At 43.5% G+C, this 18908-nt stretch overlaps 1 protein-coding gene across 1 annotated transcript in view; it reads right to left on the reverse strand.

Moving 5' to 3' along the window:
• MGAM2 (maltase-glucoamylase 2 (putative)) overlaps nucleotides 1-18908 on the reverse strand; it is a 105436-nt gene that overhangs the window by 4522 nt on the left and 82006 nt on the right. The window contains exons 36-47 of the mRNA XM_049894599.1: nucleotides 18446-18530; nucleotides 16914-17052; nucleotides 15989-16122; nucleotides 15735-15769; nucleotides 15522-15638; nucleotides 14593-14741; nucleotides 14394-14478; nucleotides 13700-13756; nucleotides 13135-13259; nucleotides 11400-11488; nucleotides 2616-2665; nucleotides 1080-1253 (exon numbers count right to left, since the gene is read on the reverse strand). Coding sequence (XP_049750556.1) covers nucleotides 1080-1253; nucleotides 2616-2665; nucleotides 11400-11488; nucleotides 13135-13259; nucleotides 13700-13756; nucleotides 14394-14478; nucleotides 14593-14741; nucleotides 15522-15638; nucleotides 15735-15769; nucleotides 15989-16122; nucleotides 16914-17052; nucleotides 18446-18530 — 1239 coding nt within the window. The remainder of the gene's footprint in view (nucleotides 1-1079; nucleotides 1254-2615; nucleotides 2666-11399; nucleotides 11489-13134; nucleotides 13260-13699; nucleotides 13757-14393; nucleotides 14479-14592; nucleotides 14742-15521; nucleotides 15639-15734; nucleotides 15770-15988; nucleotides 16123-16913; nucleotides 17053-18445; nucleotides 18531-18908) is intronic.

Consider the following 18908-nt stretch of genomic DNA (forward strand, 5'->3'; position numbering starts at 1 on the left):
TAACAATGATTGTGAGGATGGCGCAGGACCGGGCAGTGTTGTGTTCTGTTGTACATGGGGTAGCTATGAGTTGGAACTGACTCGACGGCATCTAGCAACAACAACAATGCCAAGTATAGTGCATGGCACATAATTCATAGACAACCACTATGCCATAGAGAAAGTGTTCAAAGGTTCTCTGAATCAGTCTCAAGTAGAAGCAATTCCTTGAAAATGGTGTTTTTGAACCCAATAGTCCAGGACAACTGTTTTGAAGTAATAGGAGGTGCTATAGAGAAAGGATTATTTGAGTGCTTAAAAGGGCTAGTTTCCAAAATCCAAATACCAGTGGGGCACCCTGCATTCCTTTTAGGAAATCAACTGTAGTCATCCATTTTCAGTTTTCCTAACCATCTCCTGTGGGTCACTAGATCCATGGTTATGATCAGTCTTGAGTTCTTAAGTGGGATTCGTTTCTCTCTGTGGTTGCCCTTGGTAACTCTACTGGTAAACGGCCTTCCAAAATGCTGGTTTGTAGATGCTGTTTGGGTGGCCCTGCTAACTAGCAGCAGACCCACTAGTAGGATTTGCTTTGTCACTCTGCTTTGGTAACCAGATAGTTTTATCTCACGCAACAGGTAGGACGTATTCATTCGGTGATCACCACAGTTTACTACCAATTATCACCAACTTATAAGATCTACTAATTTGACTAGGGATAAGAGTAATTTCAGGAAGAAGGGGAGAAACCTCCCACAACATTGGGGAATCATTCTTTCCTTTGTGTCAGCATCTGCAGCAGAAGTAACTATGCTTTGTTATGCTGGCCTAGGAGTCTAACCTTAATACACAGCACAATTTCTTTGGGAAACACATGAAAGGACCTCATCAGAACATTGATTATTGATCTCAGAACATTAATTATTGATCTCTGGACCACATGCAGAGAACCACAAATGTGCATTTTACAACAGTGATTCAACACTTGTAACTTTTGGGGGATATATCTATTGCACATATCTCTAACATTTCCAATATAAGTAAACATTGCAGAAGAATTAAATTTTCTTATGATGAGATGCCATTCCTTGGAGATGTACCTGACTATAAGGGTCACTCCTGAAGTTTGTCTCTGTGAATTGCTGGTTGTCATGGGTGATCTTGACTTCTGTCACATAAGCAGATTTCATCCCCCAGATCCTAATATAGCCAACCTTCAGGGGATTTGAGTCACTCAAATAGTTATTGTGTATGGTCTGGATCTGCAAGTTATCCTATAAAAGATTTTTAAAGAGAAAAAAAACTCATAATTCATCTGTTAACAGGCTACACCCCATTTTAAAATGATATGAAAGCTCAAATACTTTTGTCATACTGATCTGCTGGTGTTCAATAAATACTTCATGAAGACATACTATCCAAGTATATCTTTAATAACTTTGATGATAACAAAAAATAGGTGTATGTACCAACCTTACGAAAGTCACTTCACCTGTATCACTGCTAATTCTTATGGTGATTTTGAAAAGAAAACATTGTCACCCTCTTTTTTACAGATGAAAAAAAGGAGGATCTGGAAGATGTACCTAAATGACACAGTGTTTGAATCATCGGTCCATGTGCATAGTATCACATGACTTAATACAGCATGCACAAACAGTTCCTAGACTCAAGACAGTTTGCAACAAACACAGAAACTTCTCTAAACCATGAACTGCTTAAGTAGCAATAAAAAACGCAAAACCATTGCTGCCAAGTCGATTCCTACTCGTAGTGATCCTATAGGACAGAGTAGAATTGCCTCATAAGGTTTCCAAGGCTGTATGAGTCTGAATCAACTCGATGGTGATGGGTAATCTTTATGGAAACAGACTGCCACATATCTCTCCCACAGAGCCACTGGTGGGTTTGAACCACCAACCATTCGGTTAGCAGCTGAGTGCTTAACTACTGTGCCACCAAGGATCCTCTTAAGTATCAATACAAGGGTTAAAATATTGGGAGATTCATCGCAGTGGTACCTGAGTAAGGCCCAAATGAAAGTCACAAGGAACATTTGTTATGGGTGCTCAGAGAAAGGAAAAAATCCCTGCAAGAAGGACTTAGGAAGGACATGGAACTCCAGACAACCTAGGGAATTATAATGCTGGGGAAAATTTGGTCCTTAAACATATTACATGTTTTCTAGGGATGAGAATGCATTTTCTAGCTGATAAAATTTTAAAAGACAAGTGCTATATCAGCCATGTATTGCAAAATAATGTGCATAACACACAACCCCTATTTTAATATCAACAGTTATGAATTATAACAGTAAAGGCAGAGGAACTCCTATTAAGATGTGGGATATCATATTTATACAGTTAATCAATAATTGCTAATCTGTGCTAAGGAGTGCTGGTGGCTGTAGCTAAGGAGCACTCGGCTGCTAACCAAAATGTGGACAGCTAAAACCTACCCAGCAGCTCCATGGCAATCTGTTCCCATAAAGATTACAGCCTAGGAAATCCCATGGGGCAGTTCTACTCTGTCACATGGGGTGGCTATGAGTACAATCGACTCAACAGCACCTAACAACTACAACAACCTGTAGCTAACTGGAAAAGGATTTATAAAATTCAATAAAATAGTCTTACCTGTGCTGCTGTAAAGTTTGCCAAGAAATAGTTTCCATTTTCATAGGTATCTGCAATCAAGCAAATGAAAAGGCATTACAACAGACCCAGCTGAAATAAAAAGGATTGCAGCAAAATACCATGAAAAATTGCACCCCAACAAATTTGGAGAACCTAGAGGAAATGGACAAACTTCTAGAAACACACTACTTACCTAAACTAACACCAACTGAGATAGAAAATCGGAGCAGACTCATAACAAGAGAAGAGATTGAACAGATAAGAAGAAGAAGAAGAAAAAAAAGTCCCAACAAATAAAAACCCTGGCCTGGATGGCTTCACTGGAGAATTATACCAAACGTTCAGAGAAGAGCTCATAATAGTATTATTCAAACTACTTCCGAGCACAGAAAAGGGAGGAATACCCAGAATTCATTTTATGAAGCCAGCATAACCCTGATACCAAAGCCAGGCAAAGACACCAAAAAAAAAAAAAAATTACTAACCAGTATCTCTCATGAACATAACCTACTCCACCCACTGCCATCGAGTCGAGAACATAGACACAAAAATTCTTAACAAAATTCTAGCCAATAGAATTCAGCATTGTATCAAAAAAAAGAAAACTAAAACAAAAACACCACAACCAAGTGGGATTCATAACAGGTGTGTAGAGATGGTTCAACATCAGAAAATCAATCAACGTAATCCGCCATATAAATAAAACAAAAGAATCACAGGGTCAGCTCAATGAAGAAAAGGCATTTGACAAAGTCCAACGCCCATTCCTGATAAAAAACTCTCAGCAAAATAGGAATAGAAGGGAAATTCCTCAACATAATAAAGGGCATCTATACAAAACCAAAAGCCAACATCATTCTCAATGGAGAGAGGCAAAAAGCATTCCCCCCGAGAAAAGGAACAAGACAAGGATGCCCTTTATCACCACTACTATTTAACATTGTGCTGGAAATCCTAGCTAGAGCAATAAGGCAAGAAAAAGAAATAAAAGGCATCCAAATTGGTAAGGAAGAAGTAAAACTATTCCTATTTGTGGACTATATGATACTATACATAGAGAACCCAAAGAACTCCACAAGAAAACTATTGGAACTAACAGATTCAGCAGAGTATCAGGATGAAAGATAAACATTAAAGAATCAGTTGGATTCCTCTACACCAGTAAAGAGAACTACAAAAAGGAAACGAGGAAAGCAATACCATTTGTAATAGTCCCTAAAAAAAATAAAATACTTAGGAATAAATCTAACCAGGGATGTAAAAGATCTATACAAAGGAAACTACAAAGCACTACTGCAAGAAACCAAACAAGACCTACCTAAATGAAAAAACATGCCATGTTCATGGGTAGGAAGACTCAACATTGTGAAAATGACAATTCTACCCAAAGCTATCTACAGATATAATGCAATCCCAATCCAAATATCAACAGCATTCTTTAATGTAATGGAAAAACTAATCACTAACTTTATATGGAAAGGATAGAGGCCCCGGCTAAGTAATGCATTATTGAAAAAGAAGAACAAAGTAGGAGGCCTCACACTACCTGATCTCAGAACCTACAGTAGTCAAAGCAGCCTGGTACCGGTACAACGACAAACAAGTAGACCAATAGAACAGAATTAAGAATCCAGGTGTATATTCACCCACATATATATATATATATATATTTTATGGTCAGCTGATCTTTCACAAAGGCCCAAAGTGGGGAAAAGACAGTTTCTTTAATAAATGCTGCTGGCAAAATGGAATGTCTATCTGTAAAAAAATGAAACGGGACCTGTACCTCACACCATGCTCAAAAAGTAATTCAAAATGGATCAAAGACCTAAATATAAAACCTAAGACTATAAAGATCATGGAAAAAAAAAATAGGGACAACACTAGGGGACTTAATACACAGCTTAAATAGGATACAAACAATAGCTAGCAATGCACAAACACCAAAAGTTAAACTAGATAACTGGAAGCTCCTAAAAATTAAACACTTGCTGTTGTTGTTGTTAGGTGCTGTCAAGTCAGTTCCAATTCATAGCGACCCTATCTATGTACAACAGAACTAAACACTTCTCAGTCTTGCGCCATCCTCACAGTCCTTTTTATGCTTAAGCCCATTGTTGCAGCCACTGTGTCAATCCATCTCAATGAGATTCTTCCTCTTTTTCACTGACCGTCTACTTTACTAAGCATGATGTCTTTCTCCAAGGACTGATCCTTCCTGACAACATGTCCAAAGTATGTGAGATGTGGTCATGCCATCCTTGCTTCTAAGGAGCATTCTGGCTATACTTCTTCCGAGATGGATTTGTTCATTCTTCTGGCAATACATGGTATATTCAATATTCTTTGGCAACACCACAATTCAAAGGTGTCAGTTTTTCTTCCATCTTCCTTATTCATTGTCCAGCTTTCCAATACATATGAGGCAATTGAAAACACCAAGGCTTGGGTCAGGCGCACTTAGTCTTCAAGGTGACATCTTTGCTTTTTAATACTTTAGAGAGGTCTCTTGCAGCAGATTTGCCCAATTCAATGCATCCTTTGATTTCTTGACTGCTGCTTCCATGGGTGTTGATTGTGGATCCCAGTAAAATGAAATCCTTGACAACTTCAATCATTTCTCCATTTGTCATGATGTTGCTTATTGGTCCAGTTGTGAGAATTTTGTTTTCTTTATGTTGAGGTGTAATCCATACTGAAGGCTATGGTCTTTATTATTCATCAGTAAGTGCTTCAAATCCTCCTCACTTTCAGCAAGCAAGGTTCTGTCACCTGCATAATGCAGGTTGTTAATGAGTCTTCCTCCAATCCTGATGCTCTGTTCTTCTTCATATAGTTCAGTTTCTGGGCTTATTTGCTCAGCATACAGATTGAATAAGTATGGTGAAAGAATACAATCCTGACGCATGCCTTTCCTGACTTTAAACCACACAGTGTCCCCTTGTTCTGTTAGAATGTCTGCCTCTTGATCTATGTACAGGTTTCTCATGAGCACAATTAAATGTTCTGGAATTCCCATTCTTCAAAATGTTATCCATAATTTGATATGATCAACACAGTTGAATGCTTTTGTATAGTCAATAAAACACAGGTAAACATCTTTCTGATATTCTCCGCTTTCAGCCAGGATCCATCTGACATCAGCAATGATAACCCTGGTTCCACAGCCTCTTCTGAATCTGGCTTGAATTTGTGGTAGCTCCCTGTCAATGTAGTGCCATAGCCACTTTTGAATGATCTTCAGCAAAATTTTACTTTCATGTGATATTAATGACATTGTTTGATAATTTCTGCATTCACTTGGATCACCTTTCTTGGGAATTGGCATAAATATGGATGTCTTCCCATCGGTTGGCCAGGTAGCTGTCTTCCAAATTTCTTAGCATAGACGAGTGAGCACTTCCAGCGCTGCATCTGCTTGTTGAAACATCTCAACTGGTGTTCCATCAATTCCTGTAGCCTTGTTTTTTTGTTTTTTGTTTTTTTTTTTGCCAGTGCCTTCAGTGCAACTTAGATCTCTTCCTTCAGTACCATTGGTTCCTGATCATAGGCTACATCTTAAAATGGTTTAATGTTGACCAATTCTTTTTGGTATAGTGACTGTGTATTCTTTCCATCTTCTTTTGATGCCTCCTGCATCATTTAATATTTTCCCTGTAGAATCTTTCAGTATTGCAACTTGAGGCTTGATTTTTCCTTTACTTCTTTCAGTAGCTTTTCAGAAAGAACTGAAAGAGTAAATACTTATGCTCATCAACAGAGTAAAAGAGAACCTACAGTCTGGGAAAAAAAAATTTTGGGCTGCAACATATTCAACAAGGGTCTAATCTCAAAAATCTGTTAGATACTGCAACACCTCAAAAACAAAAAAGACAAATAATCCAATCCAATTAAAAATGGGCAAAGAATATGAACAGACATTTCACCAAAGAAGACATCCAGGCTAACAGACACATGAGGAAATGCTCCTGATCACTAGACATTAAACAACAACAACAAAAAAAACAAATCCACTGCCGTCAAGTCGATTCTGACTCATAGCAACCATATAAGGCAGAGTAGAACTTCCCCGTAGGGTTTCCAAGGAGCATCTGGTGGATTCGAACTGCCAACCCTTTGGCTAGCAGCTGTAGCTCTTAACCACTACACCACCAGGGTTTCTCACTAGACATTAGAGTAATGCAAATTGAAACTACAGTGAGATATTATCTCACCCCAACATTACTGGCACTAATCAAAAAAACAGAAAATAACAGGTATTGGAGAGATTGTGGGGAGACTGGAACTCCTATGCACTGCTGGTGGGAATGTAAAGTGGGACAACCACTATGGAAAACAATATGGTGCTTCCTTAAAAAGTTAGAAATAGAAATACCATATGATCCAGCAATCCCATTCCTAGCAATATATCCTAGAGAAATAAGAACCATCACATGAATAAACATGTGCACACCCATGTTCACTGCAGCATTATTCACAATAGCAAAAAGATGAAAACAACCTAAGTGCCCATCAACAGATGCATGGATGAACAAATTACGGTACATACCTAGAATGAGATACTACTCAATGATAAAGAAAAGTGATGAATCTGCAAAATATCTCACAACATGGATCAATCTGGAGGGCATCACGCTGAGTGAAATAAGTCAATCACAAAAGGACAAATACTGTATGAGGCCACTATTATAAAAACTCAAGAAAAGTTTTACACACAGAAAGAAACAAGTTTTGATGGTTACGAGGGAGGGGAGGGTCAGGGAGGGGAAATCCTTAACTAGATCACAGATAAGTGTTAACTTTGGGGAAGGGAAGGACAGTATGTGATATAGGGGAAGACAGCACAACTTGACCTAGGCAAAGTCGTAGAAGCTTCATAGACACATCCAAACACCCTGAGGGACTGAGTTACTGGGGCTGAGGGCTGGGGACCGTGGTCGCAAGGGTCATTTAGGTCAATTGGCATTACAGGGCTCATAAAGAGAATGCTCTACATCCAACTTCAGTGAGTAGCATCTGGGATCTTAAAAACTTTCTAGCGGCCATCTAAGATACATCTACTGGTCCCATTCCATCCAGAGCAAAGCAGAATGAAGAAAATCAAAAACACAAGGGAGAGATTAGTCCAAACGCCTAACGGACCATAAGTGGCACAGCTTCCACCAGCCCAAGCCCAGAAGAACTAGATGGTGCCTGGCTACTACCACCAACTGCTCTGAGAGGGATCACAATAGAGGGTCTCAGATAGAGTGGGAGAAAAATGTAGAACAAAATTCAAATCCACAAAAAAAAAAAATCAGATTTACTGGTCTGACAGAGACTGCAAGAACCCCCAAGATGATGGTCCCCTGACACTCTTTTAACTCAGAACTAAAGCCACTCCCAAAGTTCACCCTTCAGCCAAAGATCATTGTCGTTAGATGCCGTTGAATCGGTTCCGACTCCTAGTGACCCTGTGTGCAACAGAATGAAACACCACCCAGTCCCGCTTCATCCTCACAATCATTGTTATGCTTGAGCCCATTGTTGTAGCCATTGTGTCAATCCATCTCCTTGTGAGTCTTTCTCTTTTTTGATGACCCTCTACTTTACCAAGTATGAAGTCCTATAGCACGCGTGAGAAACATGCTTCTTAGTTTAATCAGGTATATGAGACCACATGGAAACTCCTAAAAGCAAAGATAAGAAATCAGGAAGGGACAGCAAAAATGGACAGATGGCAACGGGGAATTGGGGTGTGGAAGAGGAGGGTGTTGACACATCCTGGGGATTGCAATCAATGTCACAAAACAATTTGTATATCAACTGTTGAATAAGAAACTAATTTGCTCTGTGTCATGGATTGAATTGTGTCTCCCAAAAATATGTGTCAACCTGGCTAGGCCATGATTCCCAGTGCTGTGTGATTGTCCACAATTTGGTCATCTGATGTGATTTTCCTTTGTGTTATAAATTCTATCTCTATGATGTTAATGAGGTTGGATTAGTGGCAGTTATGTTAATGGGGCAGGACTCACTCTACAAGATTAGGTTTCATTTTAAGACAGTATCTTTTGAGATATAAAAGAGAGGAGCAAGCAGGGAGACATGGGGACCTCATATCACCAGGAAAGAAGGAAAGAAGCACGGGGAGCACAGCGCATCCTTTGGACCTGGGGTCCCTGTGTGGAGAAGCTCCTAGACCAGGGGGAGATTGATGACAAAGACCTTCCTCCAGAGGTGACAGAGAGAGAAAGCCATCCCCTGGAGGTGGCACTCTGTATTTGTATTTCTAGCCTCCTAGGCTGTAAGAGAATAAATTTCTCTTTGTTAAAGCTATTTGCTAGTGTTATTTCTGTTATAGCAGCACTAGGTAACTAAGACACTCTGTAAAGTTTCACCTAAATCACAATTAAAGAAGAAAAAAGGAAAGCAACTTCTCGTTGCTTCACTTGTGGCAGGCAATCTTGAGTACAGTCAGAAAATAACTCAATAGCGTCACAATTATTGACCAGGATGATCATGGCCTATCTGAGGAACACTAAACGTAGAAGCTGAGGAAATATTCCACCAAGGGTTAGCATGGAGCTAGCTTTTTTTAGCTATGTGGGAGGGGGTGTTTTCAGGTGAGGGTCAGGAGGTTATAACACAAGAACATCTGAAAACAACCTTTACAGACAGGACATGTAGAAAGTTAGGTAAATTGTGGTATATCCTCTCACTGGATCACGGTCATCATAATGGTGTTTATAAAGAGTATATAATACAATACAGAGGATGTCAGCACAACTGGACTAAACCAAACGCTCAGAAGTTTCCTAAACACAACCAAATACTTGGAGGGACAGAGTAGCAGGGGCAGAGGCCTGGGGACCATGGTTTCAGGGGACATCTAAGTCTATTGGTATAACAAAGTTTATTAAGAAAATGTTCTGCCTCCCACTTTGGTGAGTGGCGTCTGGGGTCTTAAAGCTAGTGAGCAGCCATCTAAGATGTGTCAATTGTCCCAATCCACCTGGAGCAAAAGGGAATGAAGAACACCAAAGACACAAGGAAAATATGAGCCCAAGAAAGAGAAAGGTCCACATAAATCAGAGACTCCATCAGCCTGAGACCAGAACAACTAGATGGTGCCTGGCTACCACCAATGACCACCCTGACATGGACCACAACAGAAAGTCCCTGACAGAGCAGGAAAGAAGTGGGGTGCAGAACTCGAATTCTAGTAAAAAGACCAGACTTCATGGTCTGACTGAGACTGGAGGAACCCCAGAAGACCTGGCCTCCGGACTCTCCACCAACCTAGAACTGAAACCATTCCTGAAGCCAACACTTCAGACAAAGATTAACCTGGACTATGAGACATAAAATGACACTCATGAAGAGTATGCTTCTTAGATCAAGTAGATACATGAAACTAAATAGGCAGCTCCTATCCGGAGGCACGATGAGAAGGCAGAAAGGGACAGGAGAGGGTTGAATGGACACGGGAAATTCGAAGTGGAAAGAAGGAGTGTGCTGTCACATTATAGGGATAGCAACTAGGGTCAGATAATAGTGCATGTATAAAATCTTGTCTGAGAAACTAACTTGAGCTGTAAACGTTTACTTAAAGCACAATAAAAAATAAAGAGTGTATAATAACATCTGTCATTGTGCTAAGGGGAAATAAGCAGGAAATATGTGGTAAGTTTTCAGGATTATAAAAAATTAAGCATTTTTTAATATAAAAACAAAAGGCAATACAGCAAAACTATTAAAAGAGGTTATGTATATTATTTTTCTGTCTTTCTTTAAAATCCTTTATTTTTAAATGAAAGTATATTACCTTTATAAGGAAGAAAACTAAAAAAAAGGAAACCTTTAAAGATGTTACTGGTGAAAAATAAGCTATAATTTCAGAAAATATGACATATTACAAGATAAGAGTGTTCTTGCCCACAGTGTTCTTGTCCACAGTAAAAGGTATTGAAAAATGAGAGTTGGTTGGTAACAGACAGTATAGCAATGTCTGAGGAAGAGGGTGTCCTGAAGTGTCCTGATTTTAATGGCAAGTATCAATTGTCCAAGGCAGGAGGCGGAGCATAGGACAGGCAGTACTGCAGGGAAGGAAGCATACAAAGGAACATTTTGTCCATGCAAGACTCCTTTTGGCAACACTTCTGAGTCACCAAGAAATTCTGCAAGCTCTAATTTGTCTCCTGAGTGAGTCTACTTATGAGAAAAAGGGTGCACACCTGGTCAGTTGGCTGGCCCAAATAATAGAGCCAGGCCTATTTTCCATTGAAAATGAATAAATTGTCAATTCCATATTTGCCTTCACACTGTTTTATCAGCCGGGGCAATAGACCATCCTGGTAAATCCATAACACCAACACCTCAACCGAAAAGCTGGGGATCTGGTCTCTAACAATTAACAACCACCACCAAACAGTTGCTGTCAAGTCGATCCCAACTCATGGTGACCTCACGTGTGTCAAAGTAGAACTGTGTTCCACAGGGCTTTCAGTAGGTGATTTTTCAGAAGTAGATCGCCAAGCCTGTCTTCCAAGGTGCCTCTGGTTGGGTTTGAACTACTAACCGGTTGGTTAGTAGTCCAGCACTTAACTGTATGTGCCACCCAGGGAGTGATAGATATATAAAGAGGCAATATTTGCAACAATCTTACCAGCATCATTCCTTATTAACAGCAGCAAAGAAAGAGGTAAGATTTTCAGTTCACTCTGATTGTGCGCTGAGGCTCTGTGCTATGGTTTTCCTGGATGAGGGAGGTGCATGAACTCTGGAATGTTCTCCAGTACTCACCAATGCTTTGTCCATCATCCCAGAACATCTGGCCATAAGCTTTCCTGTCACTGTCCAAGGCAACAGTCAGTCCCATAAAATTTTGTCGACTGTCAGAAAAAAGACAGATATTTTTCTCTGGATTATAGGCTGTCAGAATGAAGGACAGCTTCTGTGGAAAACATAAACCAAAAAAACCAAACCCATTGCCGTCAAGTCGATTTCGACTCATAGTGACCCCATATGACAGAGTAGAACTGCCCCGTAGGGTTTCCAAGGAGCTACTGGTAGATTCGAACTGCTGACCTTTTGGTTAGCAGTTGAGCTCTTAGCTACTTCACCACGAGGGCTCTATGGAAAACAGTACTTATCCATTAAAAAATAATAAATAAGGGTAATGTATTAAATATGCACATAAAGTTCTAAAAGCAGGTAAAATGAGATCAAATGCAAGATGCTTCAATGTTAATGAAAAAAATTGATTGACATGTTTGGTACAATTTCAACTTGCAAAAAGCAGGGATATGTACTTTACATACACACACATCACAATGCAGTATGGCGTGTTACGAATTCCTCAGGAAGAAAACCCTTTAGCAGCTTCCAGATTGCCACAGAATAGAATCCAAAGTCCTTAGCCTGTCATTCAACACCCTCCAAGGCCTGATCCCAGCCTCTTTGACCTCCGTTTGTTTTACCCTCTCCCTTATCTAGGGAGCCCTGGTGGCACAGTGGATAAGAGCTCAGCTGCTAACCAAAAGGTTGGCAGTTCAAATCCAACATCCACTCCTTGGAAACCTCATGGAGCAGTTCTACTCTGTCCTATAGGGTCACTGTGAGTCGGAATCGGCTCAGTGGCAACGGGTTTGGTTTTTTGGTTTTATCTATGCTCCAGTGGAATTGATGACTTACTCTTCCCCAAACCCAACTCCTTAGTCACTTCATTTTTTTAATCTTCCCTCAATCTCTCTACCCTGACCTCACACATTCAAATCTTAGCTGTTATTTAAGACCTAGCTCAAAGCTGTCTCTCATATGAACCAGGCTTTACACAAGGCTGAAAGTAAATTCTCTCCTTTTCAATTTTTGTTACCCTTTTTGTGTGTCTCCCTCTTGACGTAACATGTTCTACTAAATATTTTATTATGCGTGGTTATGTGTGGGGGGGCATATATTTTTGGGTTGACCCAAGTAAACCGGGGAATGTGTATTGAATCCCTGGGTAGCCATCGCAGGTCAAGAGACTCATCAAGAGTCTTAATATTTTTAACAGTGTGGAAAAAGATACACGTGCTGTTCTTAGACAAGTTGTTGCCCCAGATGTTTGGCACAGCCCTAAAGATAAAAATCTCCCCAAGACTGACTTCAGGAACCATCCTCCCTCAGGTCCAATTTAGAAGGCAGTCGCAGAATAAAGCCACGGAACCTCTCTATAATTTGGTTTATGTCTCCACACAACCTTGGCAAAGGTAGAGCAGCCACCTGGAAGGTCGCCTCTTCTCACCTGTACTAGTACCAGATGCCATTGAGTTGATTCTGACTCATGGCGACCATGTGTGTCAGAGTAGAAATGTGCCCCATAGGGTTTCCAATAGCTGATTTTTTGGAGCAGATCACCAGGCCTTTCTTCCAAGGCACCTCTAGATGGACTTGAACCTCTAACCTTTCGATTAGAGGCTGAGTGTGTTAACCATCTGTACCACCCAGAGACTCGCCCTGATTCAGAATTGACTGGACAGCAACTGCTTGTCCTCACCTGTAGTGAGTGTTCATCGCAGGCTCTTGCCAGGGCAGGATGTAGCCTCCTCTGACGTGAAGGTTGATGTGGTCAAGGGGAGCCGCCAGTGTCTTCCACTTACCTGCCGAATCCTCACCAGATTCCTGGAAGGGAGAACATCAGCAAGGAGTAGAGACAAACAGGTAGAAGAAATGAGTGCGTGCTTTTTTACTAGTCCTTCCTTCCAGGAAGCACGTTGGAAAGTTGGCACAATACCGCAAGCCTAGGGAGAAAGTCTGGATCTCAGCTTTGCTAAAACCTCTAGAAACCCAGTCACTTCTGTGTATTCAGTAAAGGATCAAGGAGTCCTTTCAAAAGGCACTCTGAAAAGATGGGGGGAGGGGAGTGAGAGGGGCTAATGTGAAATGGGTGCCCAGGTTTTCTCTATTTACTCTTTTATGTAAACTTGTACTTATACAAACCCTGCCAGGGCTGAAGGGGTTGGACAGTGTTGCCCTGGAAAACATGGACCTGGAAGTAAAGAGAAAGCCCTGGCCACCTCCTTAGCCTTCAAGGAACCACAAAACAAGAGGCGAGCTCTTACCGAGCTGTAGTCATACCAGCGGGCTCTGGGGAAGTAAGCAGAGATGGCAAAGGCACCCTGGAACATAAAATCCATATGACATTATGAATATGTCACTAAGAGAATAGCTTAATTTTGATTTTTAAAACATTCTCAGTAGAATTAAGATCAGAAAGGGAATTTTATTACTGATTTCAAGATTTTGAGATGTTTTATTTTAAAAAGTGGTAGGAAACACTTCTTCAAACACACAGAAAGGTGGATTTAAAAAAAAATCAAATTTTGTAATGCACCAGCTGAGAGAATTCTAAAATGAGAAATCAAAGGGGATTGTGAAGATTTTACTAACGGAGATCTTAAAAAAAAAAACCCTCAGAGGTCACCAGACATGGTTTGCCTGGCAGCAGGGAGCTGGACTGGTCTTTAGGTGGTGCAAACAGTTTGCCATCCACTGCTAACCTAAAGGTTGTTAGTTCAAATCCACCCAGTGGCACCATGGAAGAAAGGCCTGGCAATCTGCTTTTGTAAAGATTACAGCCGAGAAAACCCTGTGGAGCTCAGTTCTACTAAGTCACACACGGGGTTACCATGAGTTGCCTTCAACTCAAAGCCAACAACAACAGCAACAGGGAGCCAGCCAAGGTGGTCTTTATGGCTCTCTTCCTGCATTCTCGATGACGAGATTAGAGGGTTTCTGATGATGACAGGAACTCACACTTTCCAGCACAGGGCTAATCAGGATGGCAGGACCAAGCATGAATTGACGGTCAATCTCCCAGGTTGTGACATCATCTGCAAACCTTAAATGATGCATGAGAAACACTCACCCCTGCTGGCACACCTGTTGTGTGTGTGTGTGGGGGGGTAGTTTACCACACACCAAGCCCCATTTCATGGGAAGGGCCAAGACTCACTCGTGGAGAAGGGGTCGCACGACGGTGCTGCCCTCGACGTGGGCCTTGTGCATCAGGGTGTACAGGTATGGCAGCAGGGTGTATCTGGTCTGCAGGGCACTCCTGGAGATGTTCTCAAAGGTGGCGTCCCAGGACACAGGGTCTTGTCTCTAAAGGAGAAAAGAGGACACTCAGAGTTCCCTCCTCCATCATTCCCTCCATGCAGTGTCAGAGAAGGGTCAGCCGACACATACCCCACTGTGGGCTACACCTGCCTCCTCCCTTCTCTCCTAGCGCAGTCCCTCCACCACCACCTTCTTACAAACTAGAGCTTCTGCTGCCTCCTCTTTGTCACCAGTTCCTACGTCCCTGCACAGGTCTGGCTTTGACCTCGTGTGCGTGTAGAGACAGGACTCCAGGCAGCACAGACATATCTTGGGTGGATGGGGGGCTTCTTCTATGCAAGCCCACTGGGGAGTTGAACAAATGTCTCTCCTCACTGGACTGTCCTCCCAGGGGATAAGAAAAGTACGTTGCTAAGAATTATGGACAACTCTAGGGCTCAGAGTTCTTTGAGTTTTTCACAAAATGGGGGTTCTGGTGATTTTAGCTTTTTCTCAGGATGTAAGTATGATACTCGTGAGGGTGGTGACACTATTCTGCAGGATACTGTAACGGTGGCTTTGTCAAAGCCCACAGGGCTGCACAATGCAGACCGAATCCTAACCTGAACTGTGACTTCAGTTAATAAACAGTGTATCAATATTGGCTCATTCACAGGAATGTAAGATTTTAATAATGGGGGCACCGTATGTGTGACTATGTGGGTGGGGGGTGCCTGTGGGAACTCTGTACTTTTTATACAGTGTTTCTGTAAACCCAAAGTTGCTCTAAAATACAGTGTTTTAAAGACAAGAAGCAGTGATTTGAGGTGCGAACAGCTGTCTCACCCTGGTCCCCACGGTGTTGTGGTTCCTGGAGAAGGGGTAGAAGGCCCCCAGCTGCATCCAGCGGAGACACATCTCATAATCCGCGTTTCCAAAGAACCCACAGATATTGGCTCCTGTCTGAGAAGGTGCAACATCAGGCATGAGATGGGGCTCCTGTGGGCTGCTGGCACCTCAGATGGCGCTGTGTAACTAGCAGGGCCCAGTACCACTTACATAGGACATCCCAAAGAGGCTGAAATCCATCATGCCTGCAAAGAGAAGACACCACGGGGTTGGACAAGCAGCGCTCTCGGGAGGGGAGTGTTTCACCTGCCTCTTCTGTACCCCATAGAGACCCCAGGGCCACTTCCAGTGAAAATATCTAAAGATGCATGTAAACCGACACCCACACCGTGGGGTGTGGGTGTTGACTGCATCCCTCACTCCAGCACCCCCTGCCCGCATGCCCCGGGAAGGAGCCACCTCACCGATGATGGATTTCCTCAGCTGGTCCCACGCGGCCGTATTGTCTCCCAGCCAGTGTCCTGCCCAGCGGCCAGAGGAGGGGAAGGTGGAGCGGGTGATGATAAGGCCTCGCTGCCCTGTCACCTCTTGCACAGCTCTGGGTGGAGGGGACGAGCAGGTGAGCTGAAGTGGCTTTGAGGACGGACACCAGGGCACTTGACAGAGAAAGCAGCTGCAGCCTGAGCAAAGGCAGCAGGCCCTCCTTCTGTGGCTGGGAGCTCCTCCCTGAGAGGATCCACCATCCACAAGGGATGCTAAGAAGCCCAGTGAGCTTCCAGGAGGACAGCCGCAGGTATATCAGCACCCAGAATGAGGACTTCCTTTATTTAAAACATCTAATTAATGCGTTGTCTACATGGAGGTGAGGAGCCCTGGTGGCGCAGTGGTTAAGCATGTAGCTGGTAACTGAAATGTCAGTGATTTGAATCCACCAGCCACTCCTCAGAAGAAAGATGCGCAGTCTGCTTCTGTGAATGGTACAGTCTTGGAAACCCTATGGTTTTATTCTGTCCTACAGGGTCACACTACAAGTTGGAATCTGCTCAACAGGCAACAGGTTTGGTTTTGGTTTACATGGAGGTAAAGGAGGTGGGGAGGTAGGACTGTCATCTACTGAGCAATCCCTCCGTCCAGGGTCATTCTGCCCACTCTCAAGCATCGTGTCTCACAACCTTACGAGGAAGGTTTTCTTGCCCTTCCCTAACAATAAGGAAACCGAGCCTGAGAGAAGGCAGATAACATGTCAAAGATCATTTAAAGAGAGAGGGGAAGAGCTGGAATTGAGAGGAAGGACAGCTTTGCAGCCGTGCTCACTGTGCTTTGCCACCCCTCACACAGCTGGGCCCCTTTTGCACGCAGAGTCAATGACAATGTCAAGGGCACACTCACTCGTAGGTGGGCCTGGCCTGGGCCCAGCCATACAGGCTGTGCACGTCATAGTGCCGCACCAGGGAGCCGTCTGCCAGCACCTGCTGGCTCTCCATGCACAGCGTCCCGTTGCTCAGGCCTGCGTCCCTGGACTCCAGAGCTGAGGGGAGATTTTAGTTATTACCGCAGTGACGCGACTTGCACATTCACTAGAAGTGCCCACCATTCTCTGTTTTTCCTGATTTCAATCAGCAATTCTGTTACCAGTAACAGGTCCCATTTTAGCCCACCCAATGCACATTTGGTGGCTTTGTAACTGATGAGGGTGAGGACAGGGCGTGGTGCTGGGAGAAACACCCTCCTTTTTGCTCCAGCATCATCATAGCCCAGTGGGTCCTCAGGCAGTGCAAACAGTTAAGCACTTGACTGCCAGCAGAAAGGTTGGAAGGTTGGTGGTTCTAACCTCCCCCCGCCCCGAGGTTTCACGGAAGCATGGCCTGGTGACCTGCTTCCGAAAGGTCACAACCTTGGAAACCCTATGGGGCATTTCTACTCTGGCACACGTGGGGTCGCTGGGAGTTGGAATCAAATGGACAGCAACAGAGGACATCACAGCCCAAGTAGCAACACAACCCACTCCCTTGTCACGTCTGTCTCTCCCACTAGATGGTGATCTTCTCAAGGGAATAGATCCCCTTTCAACCAACTCTGTTCCTGTCTCCAATCTCTCCATTTGTCAGCACCTCCTGACACCTCCTGACACATAAAATACTGAATTAAGAGAGGAAAGAGAATAGGAACGAGTGAATGAGTGAGTGAGGGCATTACTAAGCAGTGGCGACTTGTGTTCTAGATCCTGTCTCACTAATGACCCATGCAGAGCTTTGGGGAGGTGGGTCACTTTACTCTGGGCCTCTGGAAGGGGAGAGGGCCCGTCCCCTTCCATCCTAACGCCCTATGAGTCTCTGTTCCTGTTTGCACTATGGTCCGGCCAGCTGGTATCCTTCATGTTGTGTCTCCGAACATGGGCAGGGAGAGGCAGGGGCTAGGTCTCATTCTCTAATCAAGAAAGAGAGAGAGGGAAGGAGGGAAAGACGGAGAGAGATAGAGAGAGAGGAGGAGGAAGGAGAGAGATACAGGAGGGGAGGGAGAGAAGGAGAGAAATAGATACAGAGAGAGGAGGAGGAGAAAGGAAAGAGAGAAGGAGAGAGATACAGACAGAGAGGGAGGGGAGGGAGAGAAAGAGAGAGAGAGAGAGAGGAGGAAGGAGAGAGAGAAAGAGAGAAAGGAATTGTTGAAAGTTTTAGAAATCGGTTCCTGGTCACCGAGGTAACCAGATGCCCCCTGTCTGCTTGGTTTCTCCCATACCTCATCATGCCTGCTTAGTAGTAATGCACTTCTTCCCACTTACTCAATATCGTTCTATCGGGTTTTACGCCAAGTCTGCGAGTGAGTGTCCTGTCTCCAACATTAGCCTTCACTTTGACGGTAAGAGGCCACCTTCAAGGTTTGGGGGCCGGGAGATGACTGGACATAGTAACTATTGTACATACACGGCATGTAAGGCGGGTTATTCAGAACGCGATCCTGGCAGCCACTGACAGATCCATCCACAAAGCTTGACGGCTCGTTCATATCCTGAAGTGAATTAGCAAAGAAGATTCCATGACATCAGGGCCATACAGCCTTTATGCTGAGCTCAGGCAGGTAGCGGGGTTGTACAGAAGCCTCACACCAGCTCGAGGCAGAATTTTAACCCCAGGGACACACCCAAATGGACTGTAAGCGAACGTGTGGGCAGGGTGTGGGGGCGTCGTAAACTCCTCGCGGTGCACATGGTTCATGTGCTTGGCTGACTGCTAACCGAAAGTTGGAGGTTTGAGTCCACCCAGAGGCGCCGCAGAAGAAAGGCCTGGTGACCTACGTCTGAGAATCAGCCGCTGGAAACCCCAAGGAGCACAGTTCTGCTCCGCCACTCCTGGTCTCAGGAGCTGGGGCTGACTCCACAGGCCCTGG

This window comes from Elephas maximus, chromosome 8, assembly GCF_024166365.1.
Source record: "Elephas maximus indicus isolate mEleMax1 chromosome 8, mEleMax1 primary haplotype, whole genome shotgun sequence".
Classification (NCBI taxonomy): Eukaryota; Metazoa; Chordata; class Mammalia; order Proboscidea; family Elephantidae; genus Elephas; species Elephas maximus.